Source organism: Falco rusticolus, chromosome 6 (genome assembly GCF_015220075.1).
Source record: "Falco rusticolus isolate bFalRus1 chromosome 6, bFalRus1.pri, whole genome shotgun sequence".
Lineage (NCBI taxonomy): Eukaryota > Metazoa > Chordata > Aves > Falconiformes > Falconidae > Falco > Falco rusticolus.
The window spans coordinates 50475030-50491160 of NC_051192.1; the positions used below are offsets into that span (position 1 = coordinate 50475030).

At 44.3% G+C, this 16131-nt stretch overlaps 1 protein-coding gene and 1 long non-coding RNA gene across 12 annotated transcripts in view; one reads left to right on the forward strand and one right to left on the reverse strand.

Moving 5' to 3' along the window:
- Positions 1 to 2103: 2103 nt before the first annotated feature.
- Positions 2104 to 13359, reverse strand: LOC119149985. Its single transcript, XR_005104908.1, has 2 exons — positions 5349 to 13359; positions 2104 to 3728 (listed from the first exon to the last, which is right to left on the reverse strand). It is a non-coding gene; the product is annotated as an uncharacterized LOC119149985 (long non-coding RNA).
- Positions 13360 to 14053: 694 nt separating this feature from the next.
- QKI (QKI, KH domain containing RNA binding) overlaps positions 14054 to 16131 on the forward strand; it is a 163269-nt gene continuing 161191 nt past the window's right edge. For 4 of the 11 annotated variants that reach the window (XM_037392037.1, XM_037392039.1, XM_037392042.1 and 1 more), the window contains exon 1: positions 14056 to 14790. In XM_037392037.1, coding sequence (XP_037247934.1) covers positions 14649 to 14790 — 142 coding nt within the window. In that variant the 5' untranslated portion in view covers positions 14056 to 14648. Of the gene's footprint in view, positions 14791 to 16131 lie in introns of all 11 variants that reach the window. The other 7 variants (XM_037392040.1, XM_037392044.1, XM_037392043.1 and 4 more) reach the window with 4 other exon arrangements.

Here is a 16131-nt window from a genome sequence, read left to right on the forward strand (position 1 = left end):
TACAGGAGACAGACAATTTTCACAATAGACATCTAAATCAGTTGTTTAGGCACCAAAGAGGAATACTGTAAGCATGTACATCAAACTCACAAAGAAAATGAATTGCCTTACAGGTTCCCTTTCAGTTCAGTGCCATCCATGGAGATACACCTTCCGCCTGGGAGATGACTGTTACGCTAGTATGGAAACAGCTCGACTTCTTGCTTAGGCAGAGTGGCAGATTCCCTTTAGAATGCTGTGATTCAGCTGTAGGAAATTTCTTTTGAGAAGGGGAAAAAAAGGGTAAATTTATGCAGGAATCCATTCGGAAAAATCCCAGCCTAAAGATTAAATGGACTCAAGAAAGTACTTTCTTGAAAATACATGACTGCACCCCACTGCCTTCAGATAAAATGTGACAATGCTTAGAATCAGCCTTGGGAAAAAGGAAGATCGCTCATTTTTAGTGTTCACTGCAAAAGATGAGTGTTGAGAGAGCTTACCTGCAATTTGCAGTGGTGTGTGGGTTTATTATTTTTGTGATTTCTAAATTTAAGCAAAATTCAGACAGCGAAGAATAGCAAAAAATGTGAATTCTTTCACCTAGCAAACAGCTAACGGTGAGTTTCTGCTGTTGGAAATCTTAATGTCTGTTTGGTAATCCTGACAGCACTGTGATTTGGGTCCTTACAGTCAGTTCAATCAGTTCCATGTCTTTCCTCATGACCGTCCTCCCCCCCATCCCCAGGAATGAGGATTTTGCACTGGGACCTGAAGTCTGAATCCACTGTAGGACCCCGATTCAGGAGAGCGAAGAATGTGCTCCTACCCTGGGTTCTTTTTAAAGCAAAACTTCACAAGGCAGAAGACCATTAGGTACGTTTGTGGTCTTACCTTTAAGAATCCACTGGAAGCGTTGCTATTTTATTTGTGCAATTGCATTTTGTGCATTTGCATCTGCTGGAAGCAGAGCTTATTCTAATAGGTTAGAAATCTGTGGATGCAAATGGGTTTCAGGAGAAGAAATAAGTGCTCAGCTTAGGTAACTAGTTTATATCTTATAATCTATTTAAAGAACTTTCTGGCTCCTCACATGGGTCCCTTTCTACATAAACTTCTGAGACCGGAGAAGGTGGCTTGTCCTTACAGTCAGTGAGCTGGGTGGAGATGCAGCTGCTGGGCACATGTGTACAATGTCTAGCTCAGCCTTGTTATCATTGCAAATTCTTGAATTTTCTGTGCCACTTCCTTTTGGGCAAAGTACAGATAATTGCCTTCCGCATTAACATGGCACTCCTGTGGACTACAACCTCATTGCTTTTTGGGATTTTGGGTTGGTTTTTTGAGGGGTATTTTTCTGGTGTTATAAATGATTGACTGACATACCTCCTCCCGGACTTATACCTATAGCTCATTGACATCTCTCACCCCAAAAAACTACTTTAATGACCTGGGCTTGTATGCCACTTCTTTCCTCCTCTCTTTGGGGGTGCCAATAGCTTAAAGGGAGCCAAAAAACCCCCTTACTCAAGCCAATGACACTTTTTTTTTTCCCTTACTGTCTGCCATATAAAAGTATTCCGCTATATCTGCCTCTACTACTACTGCATCACTCTCCTCAGCTCCTCTGTTCTTTGCTTCCAATTCCTCCTCCTTCAAAGCTTATTCAATTATCTCATCTCCCTATTGCTCTTTTCTTCCAACATTTACCAGCTTGATGCATTTTCTTCATTCACCTATTAATCTGCTGTGGCCCATACATGTATATATAGAAGGAAGCCTTCCTCTCCCTGCAAACCCACCCACATTAAAAAACAACAACCCCCCAAGCAAGTAATTACACAGACATGCAAGTAAGTTTCAGTAAGATCCCACATAAGTGCTTCAATTTGCTCAGGCTGGACCAGTCCAGGTAAGTTTGAAATCTCCCCAGTTGCAAGCCAAAAAAAGATATTTTTTTTTTTTATCACTTTTAAGTTTAAGGGGTTTAAGTACTTCAACAATATCTAAAATTGTATCTGTGGCCACAACTGGCAATGTAGACTGACAGAAAGGGGGGGGGGGGGGAAGGCAAGAGGGAAAAGATGCAGGTTAATGGATGAAAGACTAAAAAAAGTGATATGATTTCAGTTGTCAAATAGTAGTTTTTTATTAGTTTGTATACAGCTTTGGTGTCTTAGGATCTGATAAGCAAAATCTGTTTTACTTAACCCTTGGGTATCATAGGCAAAGTCACTGAAAACAACAAAGTATCTGAAGATCATAAACAATAACTTCAGAATAAATAAACTGTAGATAGCTTTAATGGATTTAATTCCATATAAAATTGAATACCTTGGAAACGAACTACAATAAAAACATGAACATATTTATTAGGGCAATGTTTTATGAAATTCAGATAGGCATATTATAAATACTAAAACCAGAACCTAGACAGTGAAATACTATTGCACTTGAAGAGCTAAGACTTAACATTCTGCAATTGCTTCAGTAAATTTTTAACAGATAACACAAAAGCACATTTCAAGATCCTATGTTCTGGCTCACCAATGTGATTTACTGTCCCACTGGTATGAGTTAAGGCCCTGTCTGCCACAGCTATTGTGCATCGGAGAACAGAGATGATTAAAGGTTGAAGAAATGAGTCTTCTTGACAACACAGCATTAAAAGAATTAATATATCCATATTTCAGTTCTAGTATTTTAATGTAATATAGCCTTCCATCTATTACAAGCATGTTCCTTAAGTTACAGTTTTGAACTACCCATTCTGAAAATAAATTCATACTCTAGTATATCTAGCTATAATCTCAGTATATTCTATGTATTAAATTTAGGAAAAATGTCAGTTTAGTTTCCAGAAAAAACCCTGTTTCATAAAATCTAAGCCTCCTAAATAGAAGTACTGAAGTTAGCAAAATCATAGCAAAACCAACTTTATTCAATTATTTGACTTGTAGCTCAAATTAAATGATACTTTACTGCACCTTGTATCATACAAAAAATAAGTATCATTTTTATTAGTACTGATATTAAAGAAAAGTTGTACAGGACTGAAGCTTTCCTTTTTCTTCATTACTGAAAATAAATCCAGTTAAGACTTTTTAGACAAGCTTTCCTTTTTCAATTAACATGTTTTATTTTAAATTTATTCAGAGCTGAAACAAGAGTTACATTTGCAGCTGAGGAAAGGAAAGATGAAACTTTGTTCTTTCTTTTGTGCTCAGCCATACAATTTATTTTTCTCCTGGCAACAGATTTTAAATCTGCCTTTTTTTTTTTTTTTTTCCATGGGAACTGTTTTAGCAAGGGCTGACATTAGAGCTGACAATGCTTTGTGTGGTTTTTTTTTTCCTTTTGCCTGGTTTCTGTGTCTGTGTGTGCAGGCATGCATTCATTAACGTAATTCCTCAACATTCAACAAGAGTGCATCATAAACCACAGGAAAAAAGCCTCATAAATATTTAGATCCTCCATCTACCTTCCAAAAGTAAAGTGAAAAAGAGTATTTAGTGAAGACTGGGTTTGAGTTCATCTGCATATGAACTGAAAGGGAGTACAAAAGGATGAAAAGGTGGTGGAAAGGAGCATACAAACCCCATAGTCTCCAGGGGGCCATTCATCTTGTTCTTGTCAATACAATCCCAGTCTCACTGCTTGGCTGTTTTCTGCGCATGACCCAACAGACTAGTTTTGCAAAGACAACGTTGCAAAGGATGTGTATGCTTTCTTCCTAGTTTTGTTCTACCCTGTAATTTTTTTGAGAGGAGAAGCAAAACACTTCACGTTTCGGAAGCTGAAGAAATTCAGAGAAATGCTTCTCTACTTGTTTGCAGTTCACACACTGACATACAAACTTAAAACATTTACATAAAAGGACACGTAGGTTACATGAAAAGCAGTTTTAGGTAGTCTGACAATTAATAAGAGGCAATGAGATCACAATGTAGTTTAAACCGTATTATCTGCTGTACAGCTACTAACCCATATAATTTAGACCAAGTGCTGTATATATTTATATATATAACTCTACTATTTCTAACAAACACTGTCAAAACATCCAAAATTACAGATAAAAAAATATAACAATAATAAAATTTGGTATTTAATGTATTTTCATAATTGAATCATGTGGCTTTTCACATAATTGTTTAAGCTGGAAGGGACCTCTTGAGATCATCTAGTCCAACCCCAGGTATGAAATTCTGAATTTTTTTAATTTTTAAACCTGAGGGAATCTGTAATACTTTCTATTTTTTTTTTCATGATTTAAGATCAAATTATTTTTGAAGGATTACATCACACTACCTACATGCAATGACTTGTGATCTACAATTGCTGTGCTTGGGTATCCTTTTCAGCTAAAAGGTCATGAAGGCCACGAACCAGTTAAGTCTGTAATTAGACACAAATAATGATTCACACATAACAGAATTCTTGATCATAAGCAGCCAAAAGGGCAGGTTTTTGATTGCTGCAAGGACAAAGTTAGAATGAAATAATGTAACTCAATTCCTTAAGCTCCACATCAATCATATGAATTGCATTACAGGAGAATTACATCAATACTATATGCAAAATGGTCATTTTAGTCACATAATACAATATTCGCTTATCTTACTATATTGCTAATCTACTATTTTGTACTTGTGATAACAGAAAAGTCCAAGTGTACTTCTTTCAAATTGATCTCTTATTTCAGTTTCTTAAATGAACTCAGTGGGGTTTTCTTTTTTTTCATTGGTTTTTATTAGCAGACAACCCCAAAACCCTATTACTGGAGCAAAATAGTGAACATGTCTGGGCATGTGAGCTGCTATGACTCTCCCACTGATCACCTGTCAATCTAATACAAAGGACTCCACCTACACTGACAAACTTCTAATGAAGTACCAAGATATATCTGCAGCCAGAGGGATAACTGATTTCACTACTAAACCGTAAGACAGGTGCTTACAAACTTCAAAATGGGAAAAAAGATCAGTTATGCCTCTAGTAATGAGAATCAGACGAATACCTATAGACTACCTGGAAGGAAAACCAAGGTAGGAATGGATACTTTAATTGACTTGCAAAGGGGAAGCCCACCTTCTGGCTTGAAAACTGGCTGCCTATGTGATGACTTTTTAAAAGCAAGTAGAAAAATTCTAGAGACGGGGAAATGCTTTACATCAAGCAGTGCTGCCTCCACCTCTAACAGAGAAGTGGTTTGCCCGCTTCCCATATAACAGGGACTTTCCAGACCTTTCTAGGGTGGGAAGAAGGCAGACTGCCCTACTTGGATTACTTAATACCTGTTTTCATGGTGACCTTCTTTAAGCATTGCTACACAAACTGGCTGGCAGTGTATACTCTATTGAGAAACCTACTTTTGCATTTCTCTGCTCCTTAAGCTGATAGGGTAACGGTTCTTCAGTCTCATCAGGATTTGGAGTGTGCACTAAACCCAGAAAACTGTCACACTTGTTCTGTGAAAAGAAACCCCTGTAATCAATGTAATTTAATAACCTCTCTTTCATAGTTTAACAAGTTATGTAAATACCTGAAAGGTGAAACTGTCCATGAAACTTTCAAATATGTATTTTTTAACAAATAGAATACCGTAAGAGATAAATTTAACTTTTCAGTGATCATCTTTATTTATAAATGACACAATTCCATAACATAAAGCTGCTAATAAAGAAAGTGGACTTAAAAACTTCTACAAGTTATAAGAGAAGTTGTAGCATGTACATGGAAACTTGTCATGTTCTAAATGAACAGAGTACTTAAGAGTTACATGAACTGGATCTGTACCAGTCATTTGAACCTAAAGGAAATTTCCGTTCCCTGTATTTCAGTCACAATCAGAGACCACACACAAAACATTTCAAACTAAGAATAATACAAATTTATGAGAATTTGAGAGAAGGCTCAAAAGTGTAACTTCCAGACACTTCAAATTCAGCTGCAGTGATTTTATTTTTTTTATCACACCACTGTATCAAAATCTGGGTGATTACTCCATTTTGCCTCTGCACCATAGTGCACTTTTCAGCCTACTCCCTTGCCCCTCTACTCCGTGTCTGTCCAACACCGTGACTCGATGAATGTAGAATACTAACACATTTCTGAAAGCCGAAGCTAGGGAACAACTGCATTACCTTCAACTGAGTAACTTAGTTCGTGTCAAGGTCCTGAACCCAAGCTGTGGTTCAGACTGGTCTGAGAACAGAAGTGGTTAACAGGAAAACATTTCTGCATGCTTACAGTGAGGTTCAGCTGACTGCTCAACGGTTTGCAGCGGCCGCTCCAGACGTCCAAAAGTGTAAGACACCTGCACAGACCTGGCAGATGTGATAAAGGAACTATGAGAGAAAAGTGATCTTTTGGAGGTTCAAGAGGAATACCATAAGGCAAGTGAATCCCACCCTTTACTGCGCTGATAAGCTTGTAACAATGAATTATCATCATCAAGCAACGAACTCATTTTAAATAATAATCAGACACAGTATTAGCTCAATAAGATCATATGATCTTTTATGAAGTGACTGTAGCTCAAAATGAGTCAGAACTCCCAGATTAGCTAGCAATCCAGAAACGTTCACCTTTTGGCTTTGAGCCCAGGAGCTGTGTTTTACTGATTGTTGTGACTTGTCCTCTGAGCTCTGGTGACAGTCAGATAGGGACTCAGGATGCACCAGCCTACAAATGCCAACAAAGACGGCAGGAGAACTGGGATACTTCCTGTTTCTATCAGGAAATCCTGAATTTATCCAAGTGCTTAAGCAATAATTTTCTGCAATTTTATAATGGCTTTCATCCAAGCAACTTGGAGTACTTTATTACAAAGCGCTTCATAGCTTCTGAAGAGTACCAAAGTATGAAACAGGCTGTGGGGCATGTAACTACAACTTACGTGATTACTGTATTCCAGGGAAGACCTGCCACACTCAACAGAAAGACTGCAGGTAGGAGGAACTAATAGGAGACAGTAAGTCATTCATGAACAAAACAAAGTTCAGGCTTTCTAAAGTGAAAAAGGATCATAAAAAAATACTAAGAGATTGACACTGCTGTTTCCTTTCAGAGAAAAGTCACAAATACCCATGAACAGATAGAGGAGGGAGCGGGCTTCTGGGGATACTACAGCACTGGGGCACAGTGGTCTTCACGTGGGTAGTCAACAACCACTGTAGCACTGCTCTCTGTCCTCTCCTTTCCATGAACACTGCTGAACGATTCTGCCTCACCTCCAAAAGCTTGTAAGATTCATATTGCTTGGCCCCTCTCTCTTCTCATAGCTTTAACTCCAGATACTTCTCTTCACCGTTAAAGCACGAAAAAGGATTTGTATTTAACAAAGGCTTGGAAAATACGAAGTATTTGGGGGGGGGGGGGGGGGGGGGGGGAGATTTCTTATCAGGAAAAAGATTCTAGATTTTTCAGCTGCTTAAATTTATTAAAACACCCAACCAATACAGATGTTTCTTGCTCATTACCAAAAGATTTTTAAAAATGCAAAGTTTTCTTATAATTTGTTTTGCTGTTTTCTGTCCAGCTAAATATAAGCTCCTTGGGTAAGAACTGCTGCTCTTTGAGTACTGAACATGAAGAAGCATAAGCAACACACCACTAGCAATCCCTCAGTGTATGTCAATATACATACACATTTGTATTTCTGATATGTAAAAAGGAAAAGTTAAATTCATGCATTAGTTACATTTTAAGCTCTACTTGGTTTTACTAGACATTAAGAGGAATGGTTAATTTAAATCTATTTACAAAGGCTGAAAAAATTTAATTTATATTCAACAGTAACCAACTTACTATGGTATTTTACCAAAAGATGGTGCTCCTGAAAAAGCAGTTCCTTTAAAACTTTAACTGTCAGCTCTTTGCCACTGTGGTTGCCAAAATAAATCTGTAAATTTCCCTGACATTAACTTTGTATCTTTTATTATTATTATTATTATTAATCTTACAGTGAAGGCAGAAACACTTCTCACTATGGTAAAAATACTTCCAATTACCTATTTTACACAGAACTATGTCTTGAAACATTGTATTTTTAGTTACACATTGCAAACAATAAAAGCTGCTGAGGGCACTACTGTAGCTGAGGTGACTGCATCAATTAAAATGGACGATGTTATCCTGGATAGTTTTAAGGTTAGACATCTAGTACAAACTGGATAGAAGGTAAAAAGCCAAGTATATCTGAAATAACGTCTAAGATATCCTTAATATCCTTTATTTGCAAATATCCCAATTACCGTAGTCTTTTGAACTAGAAGGTGTGTTAGCTGGACTCCCACGCCAGGTATTACATTTAACAATGGCCAGTTCAGTGACTCCACAGAGTTAGGCAGCACTTACAGTAAAACATACTCACTGCTATTCCCACTTTTGCAAAGTGTGGCACAGGCTGGCTCACAAAGTATTTCCATACATGAGTTTTCCAAAAGGGACAGGCCAGAAGCCATTTTAAATTCTCTGCTATGCAAGTCCGGAGCTGTATAACAAAGGTAGTAGTACTAATTTTATGACTGCACAGGCAGAAAGTGTAGTCCCTAACACACTAACTGAAGCTATAGGACTAGGACTATGCATGGGATTAGAAACACTCCAAACACACGTGGTGTACTTCAAGAGATTATTTGGCTTCTTTCAGTGAGCTAGGAAGGGTATCCATTAGTTATGATCCAACAGTAAAATGCACGAAAAAAATGCAAGTGTTTTTAAATTACAACATGTAGGGAAGTTTATGAGCTCAGAGGTAAAACATACCTTCAAAATACAGGATTCAAGTATGTTCTGTGAATAATTAGTTTTTCCCCTCATAGCTTTTAAATTTAAAGTGCTGTTATGAACCAAATGATAAAGTGGGTGAATTTTACGTTTACAATGTAGTACCTTGATTTAGTTTTATTACTCTAATTGCTGGTAATTTTTTCTTTTCTATGCTTTCTCAGGTTGCTTTTCTTTCCCTCCTCCTGTTTTCTACCTTTCTCAGCAGCATTGTAGTAAAACTGGCATACATGAGACTTCATTTTCATCTCCTCCTGAAAAGCGCGAAATGAAATCAATCTCAGCTTTGGTTTTAATGCACAGAGATTTCTTGGGAGCCCAGAACTACCATCCTCTCTAGACACACACACCTTTTCTTGTTGCTATTATGCCATCTTTTCCGGAGAAAAGCCCACATAGTGGTACATAAAGAAACCACATGTACAGACATTACTTACCCATGGAAATTATCTACTTAAAAATCCGATCTGCTAGGTGATTAATCTACAGCAATCTTGAACACTGATGTAATACATTCAACTCCATATTGATTTACATCTTTTCCACGCATAACCATGACTATTTGGTAGTTAGATAAAAAATGAAGTCCAACACAGAGATACCCATGCCCTCCTTAACTACTGAGAGTTAAACAAAATGCTTAATGTTTTATGAAGCAGAATTTAGGCCCCTCCATCCTATCTGCGTAACAGCACCCTATCACAGTAACTTAAGGCATATGGAATACATAACTCACCAAGAAAACAGCCAGGCATGTGATATTTATATCAGACCATCAGGTCAAAGACGGAAAATAAATTTTTGTTTGACTTAGCAACTTAACTGCATAATTAATACACAGCCACAGGAACAGTGAGAATGCAGCTCTTCCTACTCTTGTCTAAGAGGATGAATCACAAAGACATCTCTTCTTTTGGCTCCTTTACTCCAACCTGAGGAATGGCCAGTTTTAATAGGAGTGAGTGATACTGTCAGTTACTACACTCTTCTTCACAGCTGTACAGCTTGAAGTACCCAAGTGTAAAATATGCAAATCTGAATCCTTCCAGACTAAGGTATGCTCAAAACCTGTATCTTCCATTTCTTCAGCGATCACTTAGCATCAATAGTGGACAAATTTAGGCATTGTCTCTTAAGATCACACACAGAATTCAGAAATGTCCATCCTTAGACTATGAACAGTATGTCATCTGCTAATTACTTTGAATGATGCACTACTATATCTTCTGTTTGAAGAGTTACCTGTCAGACTGGCTTAATGTCAAAGGAAATCCATTTTTGATGTCAGATACCACAGAATTTCTATGTAATTCGTTCTTGAGATTTTTAGTCTGGCTCTAGACCTTATTCTGTTCACATGTTAATCACCTTGCAGAGATGAATGAATTTCAGATATTCATCTGGTAGTGGCCACATCTGACTGCTGCATTACAGTTATAGCAGCTACAACCTTATACACCATGAACGATTCAATACTGAATCACAAACACAGTATATTTTTCTCAAGTGTCTGTAACAGGTAAGTGAAGAATTGGTTCTTTCCCTGAAGAAGAGTAGCATAGCACATTGGTACCTTCCTCTTACAGACAGCATGGCAGAAGGCTGATGACATCCAACTGCATATGCCTGCGATTTGGTCAGAGATGCTGGAAGTAACAGCCAAAACTTTAACTAGAACAGTATGCTTCCCAGTAGTCATCAGCCTTCAGCATTCCTATTTCCCAAGGTGGTATCAGCTATGAACATTAAAGCAGTAATTGAATTTGCTTTTTATGACCATTGCAGGCCTTTACTGTAACATAGAGGCTGCTGCTGGCATTATCGTAATTTTTCTTACTTCAAGATTAGATTAATGCAATAAAACTTCACTGTAAAAGAGAAGCTGTTGCAGAATACTACAGGTTACAAGATACAAGAAGGGCTACATAGGTAAAAACACAAAAGTTCAAGATAGGGACCTTTAATTGCATCTAGACAGAAGTTAAGGCATTGGGTAGTTAGTTACCTAACAAACAGGATTTGGTTACCTTGAAACAAACCAACCTCTCCCCACTCCCCGCCCTCGCCCCATCAATACCACACAACCACTCCCCCTTATCCACAGGACCAGTTTACCCAGCCCTGTGTGTGTCCCCCCCACCTCCCCACCCATTTCTTCCCCCATGGGAAAACTGCAAAGTTCAACACAGTGCAAAGAGTATTTCTAGCACCTCTAGATCAGGCTGTAGACACACCAGTCTTGATGGGAGATAAACGTTCTCACAGCTCTTTAACCAGAACTAATTCAACTTTAATCTCCCATGCACTCTTAAACCAGCCTTTCCTGGGATATGGAACTGTGGGAAGGTAAAGGCAGAGAGAAGAACATAAGATACACTGAGAGGAGCTTTTAGGTAGCTTTCTTGTTTTTACTGTGTACTTGATGAAGAAATGTATCATGCTGATTCACTTATTTAAAACTAATGTTATCTGTATTTTGTTCAAGCATTCAGCTTTTCCAAGGGCATTTTTCCAAAGATATAAATTGGAGTCCTTAAGTATTTAAGAAAAACCCTCATCCATGATTCTTCCGTAAGTCATTTATGGCTAATTACATGGGGAGCTTGAGCACACAGCTTTGCCTCAATTTCTATACTGTTCAGACCGAGAAAATACTTCATGTTAACACAGAGGAAACTAGAGCCCGAGTTTTGCATAGCACTGCATGAGTGATTCCTCAATAACTGCTGGCGTGCATCTTCTTTCTCTCCAATAAATAATGCAGAATAGCTTAGGATAAGCTGTATCGTTCCTATTAGAAGGTAAGACAACTGACAGGTAGCGGACAACAACTTGTGTGGGTGTTTCTTACCTTGTATTCTCTGCTCGTATTCAAACACTGAAAGTACCTTACAAACAGGAATCAATAATGAAGTGGTATGGGAACACCAGATCTGCTGGAAAAAAGTCTCCATGTGCTATTTTTACTGTGAGAATCAGCAGTCCGGAACAATTATTCTAACATTATCTAAGTCCATCTAATTTTAAGATGAAAGCCTGCCGTCTGATGGATGCCCTTAATCAAACTGAAGCAATAGCAAGTTTTCACAAGGTTAAAAAAAGCCTTCAGTCACTGGTTAAAAATTAGCAAATAAAAGACTACAAAAATGCATCATCTTTTCAGAATGAACTACAATAAATAACAAGGATGGCAATTTTGTTAAGCTTATAAGGTTGTTCCAATTTTAAAAGGGGGTTGAAAAAAGAGTAAATGCAATCTTGTTACTAAATAGAAACTGTATTGTTTCATCATCCACAGCCATACTGCAGCGTGCTTTGGGCATGCGATTGATGGATAGAATCTATATTAGAAAAAATGGTTTGTAACATTGCTACTCCTTCTTTGATAACAAAGATAATATTTTATTGCTGATTACACACTTATAAAATGATGGAAGCAGTAAGTCTGACTTATCTTGCAGAAGTCATTAATTTTTATCTAATGTAAACAGAACCCTGACACGAAATAAAAATTCTCACATGCAAATAATGAGTTCTGCATGTTTGCAGGGGAAAGATACAATGAAGACTAGAAGAAATACAATAATGCATGACATTTTTCCCATTACGAGAACTACACTTTCTCATCGTTTTTTGTCAACGTGCACCTTTGAGGAAGGGTAGAACACCACTGCTTGGCAGCACCCGATAAAACTGCTCGCATATCACGATGACAACGTCTCTGCTTCTTTTTAGTTTTTAGAAACATCGTTCATTGCGATTAACCTAGTATTTAAAGCTTCTTCAAATACTGTGCTTCAAATGCATGAAAATCCATTTGAAGTTTTACAGAACTTCAGGCGAAAGCTAACTTTAGCCTTATTAAAAACGATCGTTTTCAGCGAACTAGACGAAGCATGAAGCGATTTTTACCTAGTTTTATAACGTAAATTCTACCAAGCTACTGCAAATTGCAGCGAAGCTTTCTCACGACTTCCTCAGTAGTAAAAACCAAGCCAGAACACCCCACAGCTGCGCGGGGAAGGAGGATACGTACAAGCAACCGCGCCGCGCTGCTTCGCCGCCGCGGCTGTAGCAGCCCGAGCACCGAGCGGCGGTTCCGGTGGCCGGATGCTGCTGCTCCCGTCGCGTCGCTATCCACAGCGTCGCCCAGCCGCGGCTGCCGCCAGCACACGGGCTGCCCTGCCAGCACGGAGGGCGCCCGCCCCGGCCAGGAGGGCAGTGCCGCGAAGGCGGGCGGGCCGCAGGCGGGGGCCGCCGTCCTCTCTGCGAGGCCGAGCGTGCGGGGGAAGGGGCGCGCGTAGGGCCGGGCCGGGCCGGGGCCGCCCGCACTGCTCCCCAGCCCCGCAGGCCCAGCGGCGGGCAGTCCCGCAGGCCCCGCACCCCTCCGCCGCCGGGACGCCGCTCCCACAGCACGGCGGCGGAGGGGGCGGAAGAAAAGGGAGTGCAGCGCCCGCCACCACCGCGGGCCGGTCACGGCTCACCGCCGCGGTGCCCCCCAGCCCCTCCGCCGGGCCGCCCGCTTTACCGATTGGAAATCGCTCCTCGCGCCGCTCCGCCACCCGCGCCGCCCCTCGCCCGCGGGCGCATGCGCGGCAGCCACCCGCCGCCCGCGCCCCCCCCCGGCCCCGCCGCTCGGCTGCGCCCCTCCGCCGCGCGGGACCGCGGCCACGCGAAGCGCCGGCGCTGTTGTAAACACCGGATGCACGCGCGCCTCTGTGGGGCTCGCCCCGCCCCCGCGGGGCACGTGACCCGCCGCCCCCCCCTCCCCCCCCCGCGCGGAACGGGCGAAGCCGCGCGGCTCCGGCTGCTTAGCGGAGCTCTGTGCGCGCGCGTGTTCCCGCGGGGCGGGGGTGGGGGGAGGCGCGCGGGAGTAGCACGCGATGCTGCGCGTCCGCACGCAGACGCTTGCAGGGGGGCGTGGTCGGTAGGGGGCGGAGGAGGCGGAGGAGGAGGACAGCCCCCTCCGGCCCGTGCGGCGCCCCCCGCACCCCCGCCGCGCCGGGCCGGGCCCTACGAGCGGAAAGGGAGGGAAGGCTGGCTCCGCCAAGCGGCGCTGCCTCCGCCGCCCGCCGAGGAAGGGCCGCCCCGCCCCGGGCCCGCCCCCCGGCATGTCCCCACCCCGCGGGCCCTGCCCCCTCCCCTCCTGCCGCCGCCGCTGCTGCTGCTGCTGCCAGCGCAGCCTGAACTGAAGCGAACTCCGGAGCGAACTGAGGAGAAGTGAGGAGGCGGCGGCGGGGCTGAGACTCACCAGCCACAGGCAGCGGCGGCGGGAGGGAGGGCGGGCGGGCGGAAGGCGGAGAGGAGGACACGCCAGGCGCAGCGCGGCGGCAACAACAGCGGCGGCGGCGGCGGCAACAGCGGAGCGGCACCGGCGGCGGCTCCTTGGAAGCGGCAGCCGAGCCAGCAGCGCCCGCCCGCCCCGCTCGTCCCCTCCCTCCCCCGCCGCGGAGACAGGGGGCAGCGCCGAGAGGAGAAGCCGGGCTCAGCGTGTGTGTGCGCGGGAGGAGGAGGAGGAGGGGGGCGACACCGAGGACTGCGCCGGCCGAGGGCGCACGGAGCAGGGAAGCGGCGGCGGCGGCACCACCGAGAGGCGGCGGCGGGTCCTTGTGCCCGGGGAGGAGGGCGCAGCCCGCACGGGGGTTTCTACCGAGTTTCCTCTTTTTTTCGGTCCCTGGGACTCGGCGGCGGGTCTGCGTTTGCCTCCGGATTTGAATCCTCCTCCTTCTCCTCCTTCCTCGGGGAAGCTCCCCTCCCCGCCCCCTCCCCTCCCCCACCGCCTCCCTGCCCGCCCGGATCCAGCCGGGCGCCCCGTGCCGCGGTCGCGTTGCTCGGCGGAGCTGCTGCGGGCGCTCGCCGTCTCTGCGCGGGCTTGGAATATGGTTGGGGAAATGGAAACCAAGGAGAAGCCGAAGCCGAGCCCCGATTACCTGATGCAGCTGATGAACGACAAGAAGCTGATGAGCAGCCTCCCCAACTTCTGCGGGATCTTCAACCACCTCGAGAGGCTGCTGGACGAAGGTAAAAGCGCTCGCCTGGCCGCCCCCTCCCCCGCCCTGCCCTGCCTCCCCCCCTTCCCGGGCCTCCGAGCCGCTCCCGGGATCCCGCTCGGCCCCCCGCCCCAGCCCCGGCCGGGCGGCGGGGGGAGCCCGGGGCCTGTTTCGCTCTCCTCGCTGTTCTCCGCACGCACTCGGCCCCCGGCTGGGGTGCCTAAAACAAAGGGGAAGTGCGGGCTCTCCCCGCCCTGGCTGCCGCCGTGTGCTGCCGGGGGACTCGGTGCGCGAGTGGGAGGGGGAAGAGGCAGCCCTGGCCGGCCGCGCAGGTCCCCGCTCTCCCGTGGGGGTGTCTGTCTGTCTCCTTCCCCCCCCCCCCCCCCCTTCCCCTCCCTTATTTTTGCCTTTTTCCCGTCTCCGCACCGTCTCCTAAAACCGGGGGAAGGGTAACTACCGCACGGAGGGGAGGGAGCGAGGAGAGGAGCTCAGGAATGTGCTCTGGGGGAAGGCAGGGAGGAGGGGAAAGGCTGGCTGCTGGCGGCGCTCCCCTCCCGCGGCGGGGAGCGGGGTCCTGCGCGGCGCCCTCCGGGGAGCGCTCCGCGGCCCGGCCGGCGGGCCCCGGCGGGGGGGCGGGGGGTGGGAGGGTGTTTGGTTTCGAGATTTGGCCGTTCTGGAAGCTGCTTGAACTTGAATGACTAAGGCGGAGGGGGCTGAGCTTTTTCTTCAGCTCCAGCTCTACCCCACCCCAAACTGGCCACAAACTAATTATAATTTTCCTACACTGCAAGGGAAGCAAACAAATTCTTCTTTCAGCTGTCCTTACCTTTTAAAGAAACTAACTTGAAACACTCCTGCGTGACTTTAGTGAAGGGGGAAAAAAATAATTTACGGAATTGCCTCGTCTACTCCTGCCACCCGTCCGCTGCCGCCCCCAGCCCCGCACCCCTCCTGCCTCGGAGGGGCGAGGCGCGCCCCCCCCCCCCCCCTTTTTTTTTTCCTCTCCTCCTAAATAGCTCCCTTTAAGGTTGAGTTTTTACAAACAATCAATCGCGTTTTAGAAGGAAAAAAGGAGTATGCTGGGAACTTCATGTGTCCCATACATGTTGCAGACCCACTGTGTTAAAAATTGGGCGAAACTGTTGTTTTTACTATTTTAAATTCTCTTTATGCTTGGATTCACAGGTTTGCTTTCCTTGCTGAAAGCATTTCCTTTCTCTCCACCTTAAACCTAGGCTTTCTGGAGAGTTAGAGAGACCAGTTTGTTTAATCGTGTTTGGTAGCTTTGTAGAATGTGATAAAGCCGTACATTAATCACACCGTTTCAACTTGTTGGGTTTCTTAGCATGAAATACTGAATTTCGAGATTTAG